At 39.4% G+C, this 15,511-nt stretch overlaps 1 protein-coding gene across 1 annotated transcript in view; it reads left to right on the top strand.

Annotated features, from left to right (window-relative positions):
- The window catches only part of DNAH11 (dynein axonemal heavy chain 11), a 373,548-nt gene that overhangs the window by 259,409 nt on the left and 98,628 nt on the right, over positions 1 to 15,511 (top strand). The window contains exons 62-63 of the mRNA XM_077996991.1: positions 7,176 to 7,314; positions 13,568 to 13,734. Coding sequence (XP_077853117.1) covers positions 7,176 to 7,314; positions 13,568 to 13,734 — 306 coding nt within the window. The remainder of the gene's footprint in view (positions 1 to 7,175; positions 7,315 to 13,567; positions 13,735 to 15,511) is intronic.

Raw genomic sequence — 15,511 nt, 5'->3', positions numbered from 1 at the left:
CTTTCTGCATCTTGCTCTTTTCAAACTCCCTCTTGAACTCCAGTGACTGTTAGATGTGCTCTTTTGAGGTCATTCTCTGTAGACATTTGTTTGTTTCATCATTTTTCCTTTTTTCACTTCTGCATATTTTCAAATAGCCTGTCTTTGAAATTACTGATTCTTTCTTCTGCTTTACTCATTCTGCTCTTTAAAGCCTCAAATTCATTTTTTACTTCAGCAAATGTATTTCTTAGTTCCAGGATCTGTTTGATTTTTTAAAAATTATTTCAATCTCTTAAACTTCTGATAAATTTATGAATTGCTTTTTTGTATTATCTTGGAATCGGCTGAGTTTTCTTAAACTACTATTTTGAATTATTGATCTGAGAGCTCCCATATCATCATCCCATTAGAGTTGGTCATTCACTCCTTGCTTTGTTTGGAGAGGTCATGGCTCCCTGTTTGCTGCTGTTTCTTGTGGACATACATCTATGGCTTTACACTGAAGGATTAGTTATTTATGCCAGTCTTTGCTGACTGGCTTATTTTGGTCTTTCTAGAGTATGTTTGCTTACAGGTTATTTGTATTCGCCTGTTGAGTTCCTTAATTCTAGATCACTGCTTGCTTTTCAGCACTATATGGAACATTAAGCCCGGGTTTGCCTTGACTCTTAGAAATGCTCGAAGTACTGACCATCCTAAATTGAGGGTAAGGGGCCCCCCAAAAATACTCTGACTTTGTGGAAAAGCTAGCTAGGGGCTTTGTGCCCAGAAGACCCATGGAGTGTGCCTCGTACAGTGTGGTGCTGTTGAAAAGCCACTCTGATTTGGCATCGCCTTTGGCTGAGATAAAGAGCAGAGTTTCATGGGTTGCAGTTGCTAGTCTCACCTTTGCTCTTTATCACTAGATGCTTTCAGGGATTTTTGTCTCTATAGACACTTAGAATACTTCCCACGGGTTGAGGTAAAAAGCAGTTTTCCTGCAAGGGAATGTAAGATGGCTGAGTGGGGAAAATGACTGCCCACCTCAGTCTCACTTTCTCCAGTGTAGAAACCATGAGTCTAGGGGGCATTTTCTACGTGCAGTGCCTGAGTAAATTTGGGTAGGGGCATTGCAGATAGAGACGTTCTTTCTTCTACTGCTCAGAGTGTTTTATTTCTCTGCGGCTCTGGGTAACGTCTCAGCCTCAGATTTGAGTTCTGGGATGTTGCTGGTGATAGTCTTAGCGCTGGATATTTGTTTTGGGTTTTCTGTAGGCAAGAGTGAAGCCAGATTACTTCGACTCTGCCATTTTGGTGATATCCCTCTGTGTTCTCAAATCTTTGCACAACTGTTCTCAGGTAAAGGTTAATATTTTTTACATTTAACATTTAAAAGGCCGGGCACGGTGGCTCAAGCCTGTAATCCCAGCACTTTGGGAGGCCGAGACGGGCGGATCACGAGGTCAGGAGATCGAGACCATCCTGGCTAACACGGTGAAACCCCGTCTCTACTAAAAAATACAAAAATCTAGCCGGGCGAGGTGGCGGGCGCCTGTAGTCCCAGCTGCTCGGGAGGCTGAGGCAGGAGAATGGCGTAAACCCGGGAGGCGGAGCTTGCAGTGAGCTGAGATCCGGCCACTGCAGTCCAGCCTGGGCAACAGAGCAAGACTCCGTCTCAAAAAAAAAAAAAAAAAAAAAAAAAAAAAAACATTTAAAAATGTAAAATCCATTCTTTACTCATAGGCCACACAAAACCAGATGGCTGCTAGATTTGGTGTGTGGGTCCTAGTACCTAGTACCTAGTGGGTACTGACCTTTGCTGTGTACTAACACTGAAAGCTATTTGGGATCTGGTACTTTATCATCTGCTAATTCTCGCTGTTCTCCTAGATCAAGCTTGGACTTTAGGGGAACTCCTTGGAGAAAATACTTGATCAGTTTCCCTATTATTCCACACACCCTACACATCAGTTGTGCACTTCATCCTAACATGTGAACTTTCATTTCCTTTGTCTTCCACACTGTGAGCTCCTTAAAGTCTTCTAACTTTTTATGCCTAGCAGCTGACACATGAGAGGAACTCAAAAACTATTAGTTAAATTGACAAACAGAACCATATATTATATTTTAACTAAAGGTTTATTCTAGTTGAAGGACTCACTTTCCTTTTAACAGTTAACAAACATTTTGTAACACTGGACTAGGCACTGGAGTCAGGGGGACACAGAAGGCTCAGTCTCTGCTCTGAAAACTCTTACAGATTTGCTAAATGCTGTTTAATTTGCTAAGTGCTGCCAAGGGAGGTTGCACTGGCTGCCACTGGAGTGCAAAGAATGGCGTTGGTCAGTTCTGCAGGTGAGGATGTAGTTGGGTGCTCAGGAAAGGTTTGGAGAAGCAGTTTCCTCTTGAATCAAGTCTTAAAAGATGAATAGGTTTTCACCCAGAAGATAGGGAAAGGGTATTTCAAGAAAGAGGGTCTTGTGTCCTGTGGACAATAAGTACCTCAACATGGCTGAAGAATAGAGTATAAATGTCACTGTGTGGGGTCACTTGTGGTGAAAAGCGAGGCAGGGACATGATCACACAGGAAGTTGCAAGGGGTTGGTTAAGAAGTAAGTGTTTGTCCTATAGGCCAGAATGTACTAAGCTCCCTAATATTGAAGACTCTTAATGCCAAAAAAAAGTCCCAGACAGTCATGAATAGTAGTTATATTTTCTTTTAACTATGTTACAGACAATGACTAAGGCAAACGTAGATTCAGTGAGCTCTAGCAGAATAAACTAGCCCCAGTAGGGATCTGTGAGCTGTATATGAGAACTGCCGCTGTCAGACAGGGAGAGCAGTTGAAGAACTGCAGTTGGGGGCAGGAGGGATAAACTGATCACATTTACCTTTTGGAAAGATAACTGTGGGCCAACAAACAAAGGGGAAGAGACTGGAGGCAGAATGAACATGGGTGAGGGAAGCAGAATGAAAACAAAGTCAAGGAGAGAAACTTGGATTACAAACAGTTTATAAACTGGATACAGAATGATGATATCTGAAAGAGCAAGAAAAAGAGATGGTTAGGAAGGTGAATGAGGAGCCAAGAGAGATTGTTGTCATGGGGGCCGAAGGGAACCATTACCTGGAACAAACAGTAAAGAGGGCAGATACCACAGTGCATCTGAGCATAGGCTGTGGGGCCAAACATCACGTGTCACATCTTAGCCCAGTACTTCCCGTCTGTGTGAGCTTGAGTAACTTTTTTGCCTTATTGACTCTAATTTCCTCGCCTATAAAATGAAAAAATCTGAGACTTACCGAAATGATCAAATGCATTAACACATGGAAAATACTTAGAATAGTGCTGGGTGCTTGCTAGAGGATCAGTAACTGTTAGTTGTTATTGTTTGTTTGTTTGTTTGTTTGTTTTTCAAATAATGATTAGTAACTTGAGAGAATGAAGCTTGTTTATCAGAGTCATAGGTGGTTTGTATCACATATGTTTCAGTAAAATGGTAGGAAAAAACAAAGAAAAAAAGTGATAGGAATAACAGTCAGATTAAAATAGATGAAGGAGAGAACGGGTGGTGAGAAAAGAAAAACAGCAAGAAAAGAGTTTTCTATAGAGAAAAATTTTTTGAAAACAAGGAGAAAGGTACAAGCAATATTAAGACCCATCAGAAAATATTTTGGAAACCTAATCTTATTTATTTTAGAGTAAAATCATCTTGATGATTATATATTTGCTTTGAACTTTTTCTTTTTTTTCTTTTTGAGATGGAGTTTCGTTCTTGTTGCCCAGGCTGGAGTGCAGTGGCGCATTCTCAGCTCATTACAACCTCCACCTCCCAGATTCAAACATTTGCCATTAAGTTATGTTTTCATTCAATGAAAAAATGAACCAGAGTGAATTTGTATCCCATTTGAAATAAACTCCAATGATATTTGCAGACCAAGCTAACTTCACATGTGCTTGCTGAATGTGCTATGCCATATTTTACATGTATTAACACACATTTGATTCCATAGCACACCTACCTATGAAGTAGGTATTAGTAGTAGTAGTCCCATTTTACAAATGGGAAAATATAAAGCTCACATAAAGTGAAAAATGAGCCCATACCACCAGGACCAGTAAGAGGTAGAGGAACTAAAACCAAGACATACATACATACATTCATTCATTCACTCTTATATTCATTCATTCATTCATTTGAGACAGTCTCATTCCATCATCCAGGTTGGAGTGCGGTGGCACGATCTCAGCTCACTACAACCTTGACCCCTAGATTCAAGCAATTCTTGTGCCTCAGCCTCCCGGGTAGCTGGACTGCAGGCATGTACCACCACACCAGGCTAATTCTTTGTATTTTTAGTAGAGATGGAGTCCCACCCTGCTGGCCAAGCTGATCTTGAAGTCCTGACCTCAGGTCACTTCAGCCTCCCAAAAAGTGCTAGGATTATAGGTGTGAGCCACCGTATCTGGCAGAACCAAGACATTTTAAAACTCAAAGCTGGATACTGTTAACTATACAGTATACCATGTGTGATCTGACTGGGAAGCCTGGAAGTATTTGCTCTATCTCTTCACAACTGGACCTTCTCAAACATCTATTTTGTTAAATGCCTTCCATTAAATTGGTCCAGGACTCAGAAGGTTTGGGTTCATAGCCTTGTTTTTTTTTCACTCACTAGCTAGTGAAACTATAGCAAATCACTCAGCTGATTTTTGTCTCAGTTTCCTCTCCTGCAAGTTATATAAGGCATTGTCTGCTTTATTCACCTTCATTCTCCAGCAAGCATAGAGCAGAGCTTTTCAGCGGTTGTATGACATGCAGCACCTCAACAGATTGAACGCAGTAGCAGGTATAAGAATCTGACAGGCTTCTGTTAAATAAGACATTAAAATTAGGTTCACAAAAATCTAAATTCCATTTTTCATTAATTTTGTTTGGGTAATATTGTTATTTTTAATAGAATTATGCTAATATATGGTGAGTTTATTCATATTCTTAATTTTTAAATTTTTGTCAGTTTTAACTTCTAATACCATAAATATTACTTGACATCATCTGTATGAACCAGTGCCCTGTAGGGGTCTGAATGTAAAAGGGTTTTGAGACCAAAAATTTTAAGAACCATTGCCTTCTACTGTCCTAGGTATTATTCTATGAATCATCAAAATTAATCCTCAAAAAATCACCCCTTTGAGCTAGGTAACGTTATTAATTCTATTTTTAAGATACTGAAGTTGAAGCATAGAGAAGGTAAATAAATAGCCCCAACTTGATACTGCTTAGCTGGTAGCAGCATTCAAATATCAACCCACGGAGTCTGATACTAGAGCTTTCATGTGCTTCTGTGTTTGATAAACTGTAAGTACCGTTAATAACCCAAAATAGACCTGTAATATTTTTATTTCCATCTTTTTTTTTTTTTTTTTTGAGATGGGATCTTGTTCTTGTTTCCCAGGCTGCAGTGCAATGGCTCAATCTCGGCTCACTGCAACCTCTGCCTCCCAGGCTCAAGCGATTCTCCTGCCTCAGCCTCCAGAGTAGCTGGGATTACAGGTGCCCGCCACCACGCCTGGCTAATTTTTGTATTTTTAGTAGAGATGGGGTTTCACCATGTTGGCCAGGCTGGTCTCGAACTTCTGACTTCGTGATCCGCCCGCCTCAGCCTCCCAAAGTGCTGGGATTACAGGCATGAGCCACCACACCCTGCCATATTTCAAACTTATTTCTAACTAGTGATGTATAATATCTCCATCAATTCTCATAAATTTGATGCTATTTTACATATTAATCTTAAATTTGATGTATATACATATTTATGTATATATATATACTGCTTTAGCAATATAAAGTAATGGTGAAATAACTGGGTCATCGACAAATATAGTCTCTAAATTATTAATAGGTTATATTCTGCAAGTTTTCTTGTTAAAGTTTCTAGGAACTTTGCATGCACCTACAAAAGCAATGTTATAAATCTTATTAGGTTTGTTGGAACTTAATATGCTAGCAAGATACCATAGTGAGGAGTCTCACAAGCATTTGACATCTCAGTCAAGACTTCCTGGCTATAAGTGATATGAACTCATTCAAAACACCTTAGCCAAAAAGGACACAAAGACAAACTCCTGGACAAAAGGTGACCAGGGGCCCCAAGAGATCTAGGAAACAAGAAGCTGCCATGAACTTCTCTTGGAGTCTCTAGGGCTGTGTGACTTCTCATCTTGCTTCTCTTTGTACGTCCCTTTCATCCTTTTCTCTTTCTCCACAATGGTTTTCTCTATTTTTTCTGTGCCCTGGTGGAAGGTGTTCCCTCTTTAAATGAAGCCCTCTGATTCACACATCCTCCAAGGTCTTTCAATGCTAAAGACAATGGATTATCTCTGAGTTTCAATTCCTACCTCCAGAAGAGAAAAATGTGGGCCAGGCACAGTGGCTCACGCCTGTAATCCCAGCACTTTGGGAGGCCGAGGTGGGTGGATCACTTGAGGCCAGGAATTCAAGACCAGCCTGGCCAACATGGCGAAACCTCATCTCCACTAAATCTACAAAAATTAGCTGGGCGTGGTGGTGCACACCTGTAATCCCAGCTACTCAGGAGGCTGAGGCACAGGAATCACTTGAACCTGGGAGGCAGAGGTTGCAGTGAGCTGAGATTGCACCCCTGCACTCAGCCTGGGCAACAGAGCAATACTCATTCCAAAAAAAAAGAAGAAAAAGAAAAATCTGATTGGCCTAGCCAGGTCTAAAGGGCTTAGTAATTAACACCCCTCTTCACTGCCTGAATTATGAACCCAAAGAGAAAAGAATCAGTAGGTGGAGAAACAAAACAAGTCACTCTTGTCTTTAATAAAGCTGGTATTGGAGGATGAGGCTTAGGTGCAAGAAGAGCAGAGGGGAATGATAGTGCACCTACAGCACATTTGCATCTTCAGGGCGCATCCATTCACCCCAGTGGCTCCTTGCATTCTGCCCAGTGGAGATGAAAGGGAAGAAGACCACATCGTGAGCTGTTAGTTTATAGTGGCACTGATGTGTTTATTTCATTATATCCTTCTTTTCCTTCTTCCCTAAAATACGTATGGTAAAGGGACAAAGGTTAATGGGGGGAAGAGGTTTGTCCATTTACCTTACAGTAACAGATGTTTTAAGATGATTGTAATCTCTCTGTTTTAACTAAAAATGACTGAAAAGTTAATTCAATTCTGATTCAGGATCTGGATCGAAATCTGAGCAGACTCACAGCATCATTTGAAAAAGCAACAACTGAGAAAGTCCGGTGTCAAGAAGAGGTGAACCAAACCAACAAAACCATCAAATTAGCTAACAGACTTGTCAAGGAACTTGAGGCAAGTTAAACCTTTTCTTCCAAACATTCTAACTAAAATATTCAGATCTGCTCGTGGGAATTTTATTATTTGCCACCAATAATAACTAAATAGACATGGAATTAACAACAAAGGATAATATTTAAAAATCACTCGTACTGTGGCTCTAACTCACCAGAAGGAAGAAATGATCAAGTACATATCTTTTAATATATAGTCCTGAACTCAGTGTGCCATCAGTCTGATCTCCAATGAAAACAGGGAAGACATATACTTTATCAGAAGTTAGTGGTCTTGTATCCACTTTAAGACAATGGAGTACATCAGCTGTGGGTGGGTTATGTATTTATTTTTTCTACTTTCCCCCTTCCTTCCTTTCTTACCACATTGTGAAAAAAATCCTTTAAAAACAAAAAGAAAGCATGGTTTTCTTGAAATAGGTTATAAAACTCAGGATGGCTGCTAGATAATTGTGAAATTGAACTGTTTGTTGTCTGATCCTTTTAATATACATTTGCCATTGAATTCTACCAGCAAATGATTTCTTTCAAGTTAAACCTGGTTGGCTTATGGTTTTGTTGTTACATCTTTTTATAGGTGACTGACGTGCTAATGTTAATAGTTATTCCATTAGGTAAAGGTTTTTTATAATTTTTATTAACATCCTCTTGCTTGAACATGAGTGGCAGAGGAACATATGTTCTGTGACATCAGTGTTCACAGATTTTGTTTGCTCTACAATGTGGCATTCAACAGTTTTGGGGAAATCACCAAACATCTTCAACTTTGTTTTCTTGTGTCTAAAACAGGGATGTGGATAATGTTTCCCTTACAAGGTTGTGATGATGCTCAAAAGACATAATGTATGTTCAAGTATTTCCTAACAAAAGTCAAAGAGATAAATAACCAAATTTTAAAATAAGAAAAGGATTTGAATAGACATTTCGCCATACAAGATACGCAGACAGCACATGAAAAGATGCTCAACTCCATTAGTCATTAGGGAAATGCAAATTAAAACCACAAGATACTACTTCATAACCACCAGGATGACTGTAATAAAAAATATGGACAGTAATGGTATTGGCAAACGATATGGAGAAATGCTGGTTGGAATGTAAAATGGTTCCGCCTCTTTGGAAAACAGTTCTGCAGTTCTTCAAAACATTAAACATGAAGTTAGCATGTGATGCAATCATCTACTCATAGGTATATACCCCAAATAAATGAAAATAAACGTCCATTAAAAAGCTCATATGCAAATGTTCATGGCAGTATTATTCATAATAGCTAAAAATAGAAACAACCCAAATGTCCATTAATTGATAAATGGACAAATAAAATGTATATCCATATAATGTAATAGTATGCATCTATAAAAATGAATACTGAGTTATGCTACAATGTATGAGTCTTGAAAATATCATGCTAAAAGAAAGAAACCAGACACAAAAGGTCACATATCACATGATATGTGATATCATATATCATACAGAGGCACATTCTGCCTGTGTACGAAATGTCCAGAGCAGGCTAATTTATAGACACAAAATAGACTAATGGTTGCCAGAGGCTGGACAAGGGTGTGGGGTTTAGGGAGTGACTACTACTGGATACACGGTTTGTCTTTGGGGTGAGGGAAATGTACTAAAATGAGCAAGAGGAGATAATTGTGCAAGTTTATATAGATAGTAAAAACCACTCTACTGTGTATTTTAAAGGGTGAGTTTCATGGTATGTGAATTATATCTCAATAAAGTAGTTACTTTTTAAAGTATAAAGTCTATAACTGCACTATTAGAAAGTACATAAAATATATAACTAAAAAGTAGTAACAGTGTATAATTAAAAAGTATATAACTGTATTATTAGAAATGCCTTTAGCTGACAAGTGTGTAACTGCACTAAAATATGTAACTGCACTATTAGAACTGCATTTGGCTGGAGGTGATATCTAACTTTTACAGTGGCTCAAACAAATGGGAGCTTATTTTTCACATATTACAGAAAATGCTAAGGCTAGACCATTATCAGTGTTGATCTAGATGATTAGTGACCAGCCACCTAGGCTCTTTGTTGCCCTCTGCCTCTCCACACTTAGCAAGTGGTCATTCACCCTCATGCGTTTTGCCTCATGGTCTCAAGACCGTTGCTACACCTTCAGATTCAGAGAGACAATAGAGAAAGGGAACAATCTATATCAGCTGGGGTTTTCTCCTTTTATGAGAAAATCTTATGTTTTTCTGGAAATGTCTCTGACAGACCCCCACTTAAGTTTCTTTTGTCAGAACTAGATAAACTCCTAACTCCACCCCACACCTCCTGCCCAAAAAAAAAAAAAAGTCTGGAAAAGGGGGAATGGGGCTATCATCATTTGCTTAGCAAGTCACCATTCATCTCATGGAACTGGGCGCATTACCATCCTATTCAGATTCAGGGTTCTCTTAGCAAGAAAGGGGGAAACATGTTTTAGGATAGCTAGGTGATAGCCTCATTTCTTGTAGTAGATTTTTTTTTTTTTCTTTTTTTGAGAAGGAGTCTTGCTCTCTCACCCAGGCTGGAGTGTAGTGGCGTGATCTCGGCTCACCCCACCTCCTAGGTTCATGCCATTCTCCTGCCTCAGCCTCCCGAGTAGCTGGGACTACAGGCACCCGCCACCACGCCCAGCTAATTTTTTTGTATTTTTAGTAGAGCGGGGTTTCACCGTGTTAGCCAGGATGGTCTCGATCTCCTGACCTCATGATCTACCCACCTCAGCCTCCCAAAGTGCTAGGATTACAGGTGTGAGCCACCACACCCAGCCTATAGTAGATTTTTAAAACCCTAAATTATTACCACAAATTTAATTCACCACAAGTTGAAATACACTATCTCTCTGAAATGCATAGTTCATTATGCAGAAACTCATAATTCACCCTGCAAATCCCCTCTCCATTCCATCTCAGTAACTGCAATTCTGTTCTTCCAGTTTTTCTGGCCCAAAGCTTTTGAATCACCCATGACTCTTTCTGACATCCAGTCCATCAGCATATTCTGTTGACTGTGCTTTTCAGGTTCATTCCAAATCCCAGCACTTGGCATTCTCTTCACCTCACCATGCTGTTCCAGGCTGCTGGCATCTCTCCCCAGGATGCCTCCGCAGGCCCCACCATTACCTCCTAAAGCTTATTTCCCTCATTGCAGCCAGGTGATATTTTACAAACTTAAGTACATTCCCATCACCCCTTCACTCAGAACTCCCCGATAACTAATTAATCACTCAAAGTCCAGTCTAAAGGCTTTACTGACCTACTAGGCCCTACATGATGATCTGTCTCCTGGATACCCCCCTGTCCTCACCTCTGCCACTTCCCTCTTGCCCTGTCTTCACTGGCCTTCTGTCTCTCCCTCATACTTCCAGGCACTCTCCTTCTTTGTGCCTTAGCCTTTCCCAGGCAATCACATCACTGGCTCTTCACTTTGTCAGGCTCTGCTGAAAGTTCTCATTATCAATTGGTTTTCTCTGACATCCCCACATAAAAGAGCCTTCATCCAACACACATGAGTCCCCCCCACTCATTCACACACGCACATACAAGCACACATACGCATCTCTATTTTCTCCACTTGCTCTGTTACCGTTTTTTGATAGCATTTATTGCATGAACATAGTTGTACATGTATGCATACACACAAATACTTTTTTTGGTCTTTTTTTTCCCCAATTGAAATATGAGCTTCTCAAGAACAGGAAACTTCACCTTTTTTGTGCACTGCTTGATCCCAAGCATATAGAATAGTCCCGGTGTGTCATTGGCATCACTAGATATTTACTGAATGAATACATTAATAAATGGGTGAGTTTTGGGAGCCTCCTGTATTAAAATTCTGGAGCCTTTTGAAGACTTGCTTTTCTTAGGTGAGTTGAGAAATTTCACCAGTACTAGTACTTAAAACTACTGCCATTTAAAGTGGTAAGATTTAAGCAGTTTGAAGAGTTCATCATTTCTGAGGTACCTGAGAAAAAGTGTCATATAATTAGACTGTTTTCCTGGACTAGTTACAGAATGTCTGAAAGTTTTATCAAGGGGAAAGCAGGTCCTACCACGTGTCTCTAACATATAGCAATATTTCCAAAGGCTTTGCTTACTCATGATGATTTAGACAAGGAAAGGAAAAGAAGATTGTAGTATGTGAACTAAGAAAAAATATATATTTTTAAAGGATTCATTGAAGATGTCAGATCTTTTTCTTTTAGGATAAATTCTTTCTGACTAGAACAGGAGACAGTTAACTTCTGAAAAACATCAAGACTGATGATTTTGTCTATATAGCATTGACCTGGAAGCTCAGCCATTCAGACTAATAAATCAGGCAATTTATATTTAATCATTAACTAACTCCTGAGTTGAGCAGCTGTTCAAAATTAGAAATGGGTCACCCCAGCCAGGATGACATTACAGGCAATCTATAATGCATTAGAATAAAATTATAGTGATTTTTAACTGTCTAGAAATTTATTACAGGACATGTTCCAACTCTTAAACCCTTGTTAGCCAATGTCAGTAATGATTTATGTTGCATGGATACTATAGCAAAATTATTGACGATTTCGATAGCCAATAAGTCTATGTTTAGTAAATCTTCAAATTTCAAAGCTGTTTTGGAGAATGAGGTGGGTACATTTTATTGTTTATCCTTTACAAACCAAAAACAACAAAGATAGAGGGTAGGTGAATGAGAGATTCCTCCTGAAAATTAATGGATATGTTGTCTGTGGCTGAGGAAGGAAAGTAATAAATTCTGTAGAGGGCTAGAGAGCTGAAGTTCCTTAGTGTTTAATTATATAGTTAACTTGCGGTGATCTTTATCAAGCAAAGCAAGGAGATGATCTTGAAACCACTTTGATAACCATTTTCACATGCTAATTACATGACCTCCGACCTCAGTGTTGTAGATATTAAGATGGCTTGCAGGGAACTGGCATTCCAATCCATTATGACATCATTTTTGTTTTCTGTGGTCAATCTACTTTCATGGGGAAAGCAAAATTTCATAGGGTGCCTCTTTGCTTGTACTAACAAATTGCTGATTTCTTTTCAGGTTCCATTAATTTGCATGTTCTTAAAATGTTGTATTTTTAGCATACATTGAAACAAAATAAATTAGTAAACTACCCTGCAGTTCAGTCAATCTATACATATTTATTGCAGTTTTATTCAAATCCAATATTAAGGGCTTCAGATATTTAACCTGTAAATCAGATTTTAAATGGCCATCCAACTAGATATAAGGACTTCAACAGCGTTCTTGGAGAGTATTGTGAAGTCCTGATTTCCACCTTTTTACATAGATCATAGCTTCCTCCACTGATTTAATGATTATATTAGAAAACTAACCTGATTTTAGTAACTACTAATGCTACTCTTTCATTAGTAGAATCCAGAATAGATGGCTATTTCGGCTTTATGTTTTAACTAATTAAGAAGAGTTGTGTTTGTCATTTCCCTTTGTCTGTAATCAGACCATTGCCAGCATGTTAAAAATAGGTAAGTAAATAAAAAGTTTGACTAGGGCAGTGTAGTGGGAAGAATGGAGAGCAGCTAGGCTGACATTAAAAGTCCTGATATCAGGCCAGGTGTGGTGGCTCACGCCTGTAATCCCAGCACTTTGGGAGGCCAAGGCAGGTGGATTGCTTGAGCTCATGAGTGTGAGACCAGCCTGGGCAACATGGCGAAGCCCCATCTCTACAAAAAAATACAAAAATTTGCCAGGCATGGTGGGACATGCCTGTAGTCCCAGCTACTTGAGAGGCTGAAGTGAGAAGATGGCTTGAGCCCAGGAGGTAGAAGTTGCCATGAGCTGAGATGGTGCTACGGCATTCCATCATGGGCGATAGAACCAGACCTTGTCAAATAAATAAGTAATCCTAACATCACTCATTCTTGGCCACAGCTCTTGGTCATCCTCCACTCCCAGAGGGACAGGGGAGAGACTGTCAGCCTTTCAAGAAGGACCTCAATCATAATGGAAGAGTTGGGATGTCCAGTGAGAAGAGATGTTAAAGAACTAATGTCACTTTGTGATAAACTCCACTGAGGAGAGTATGAGAACTCCATCATAATGATGGGTTTCAAACACATGAAAGATTATAATAGTCACACCAAACCATTACACTCTGTTCCTTCTAGTGACTGTGTGGAAGGACATAAACTGTGCCATGAGGTAATTGCATTAAGCATTTGTGGAGTTGACGTTCACCCTGCAATTACAGCTGAGTAATTTCATCTTTCAGTCAGAGAAGATTCGCTGGGGTCAATCCATTAAGTCCTTTGAAGCTCAAGAGAAGACACTCTGTGGAGATGTTCTTCTCACGGCAGCATTTGTGTCTTATGTCGGACCCTTTACAAAGCAGTATCGCCAGGAGCTGGTGCACTGCGAGTGGGTTCCCTTTCTTCAACAGAAGGTAAGTTCAATTCCTTACCTTGCCAACAGGTAGAAAGATCATATTGCGATTTGCGTAGTAAAACCCACGTATATGCCAGACACTTTTGGACCTCTGTAATGAAAACTGACCAGAAGCTCCACGGTGAAGGTGTGTCTTATGTGCTGCAGTTTTTCTTATTTTTACAAAATTCATATTTCATTATTTTAAAAATGTTTTCATTGATATATTATACTCATATGTCTTTCGGGGTAATGTGATAGTTTGATACCTGTATACAATGTGTAATGGTCAAGTCAGGGTAAGTAAGATATCTATCACCTTAAACATTTATTTTTTTCTCTGTGTTAGGAACACTATAATTCTTCCTTTCTAGCTATTTGAAATATACAATAAATTATGAACTACAATTTCCCTACTGTGCTGTTGAATACTGGCACTTACTTCTTCTATCTAACTGTATTTTTGTACCTGGTAACCAACTTCCCTGCATCCCCTCTCCCCCATTTCCCTCCCTCTAGTTCTCTGGTAACCATCATTCTACTCTCTACCTCCATAAGATCCACTTTTTTAGCTCCCACATGTGAGTAAGAACACACGATATTTATCTTTTTGTGCCTGGCTCATTTCACTTACATAAAGTCCTCCAGTTCCATTCATGTGGCTGAAAATGACAGGATTTCATTGTTTTTATGGCTGAATAGTATTCCATTATGCATGTATGTCACATTTTCTTTATCTGCCCATCTGTTGATGGACAGTTAAGTTGATTCCGTGTCTTGGCTCTTGTGAATAGTGATGCAGTAAACATAGGAGTGCAGATATCTCTTTGACATACTGATTTCCTTTCTTTGAGTATATGCTCAGCAACTGGATTGCTGGATCGTATGGTAGTTATTTTTTTTAGGAACCTGCATACTGTTTTCTGTAGTGCTATACTAATTTAAATTTCCATCAGCAGTACAAAAGCTTTCCCTTTTCTCTACATCCCCACCAGCATTTAATATTTTCTGTCTTTTTAATAATAGCCATTCTAACTGAGGTGAAATGATATCTCATTGTGGTTTGGATTTACATTTCCCTGATGACTCGGTGATGTTGAGCATTTTTCATGTTACCTATTGGCCATTTGTACATCTTCTGAGAGAAATATCTATTCAAGTCCTTTGACCATTTTACAATCAAGTTTTTTGCTTTTTTGCTATTGAGTTGTTTGAGTTCCTTATGTATTCTGGTTATTGGTGCCTTGTTAGGTGACTAGTTTGCAAGTATTTTCTTCTATTCTCTAGATTATCTTTTCACTCTGTTGGTTGTTTCCTTTGCTAGGCAGAAGCCTTTTAGCTTGATACGATCCCATTTTTGCATTTGTTTGAGGTCTTACCCAAAAAATATTTGCCCAGATGTCCTGAAGCATTTTCCCAATTTTTCCTACAGAAGTTTTATAGTTTCAGGTCTTACATTTCAGTCTTTAATCCATTTTGATTTGATTTTCTGTTTTTGTTTTGCTTTTTGTTTGTTTCATTTTGTTTTTTTGAGATGGAGTTTCCCTCTTGTTGCCCAGGCTGGAGTGCAATGGTGCGGTCTCGGCCCACTGCAACCTCCGCCCCCGAGGTTCAAGCGATTCTACTGCCTTAGCCTCCCAAGTAGCTGGGATTACAGGCACCTGCCACCACACCTGGCTAATTTTTTTTTATTTTTAGTAGAGATGGGGTTTTGCCATTTGCCCAGGCTGGTCTCAAACTCCTGACCTCAGGTGATCCACCAGCCTCAGCCTCCCAAAAGGCTGGAATTACAGGTG

Source organism: Macaca mulatta, chromosome 3 (assembly GCF_049350105.2).
Source record: "Macaca mulatta isolate MMU2019108-1 chromosome 3, T2T-MMU8v2.0, whole genome shotgun sequence".
In the NCBI taxonomy this organism is placed as follows: domain Eukaryota; kingdom Metazoa; phylum Chordata; class Mammalia; order Primates; family Cercopithecidae; genus Macaca; species Macaca mulatta.
Note: the sequence above shows the minus strand (reverse complement) of the source record. Positions and strands in the feature narration are given on the sequence as shown.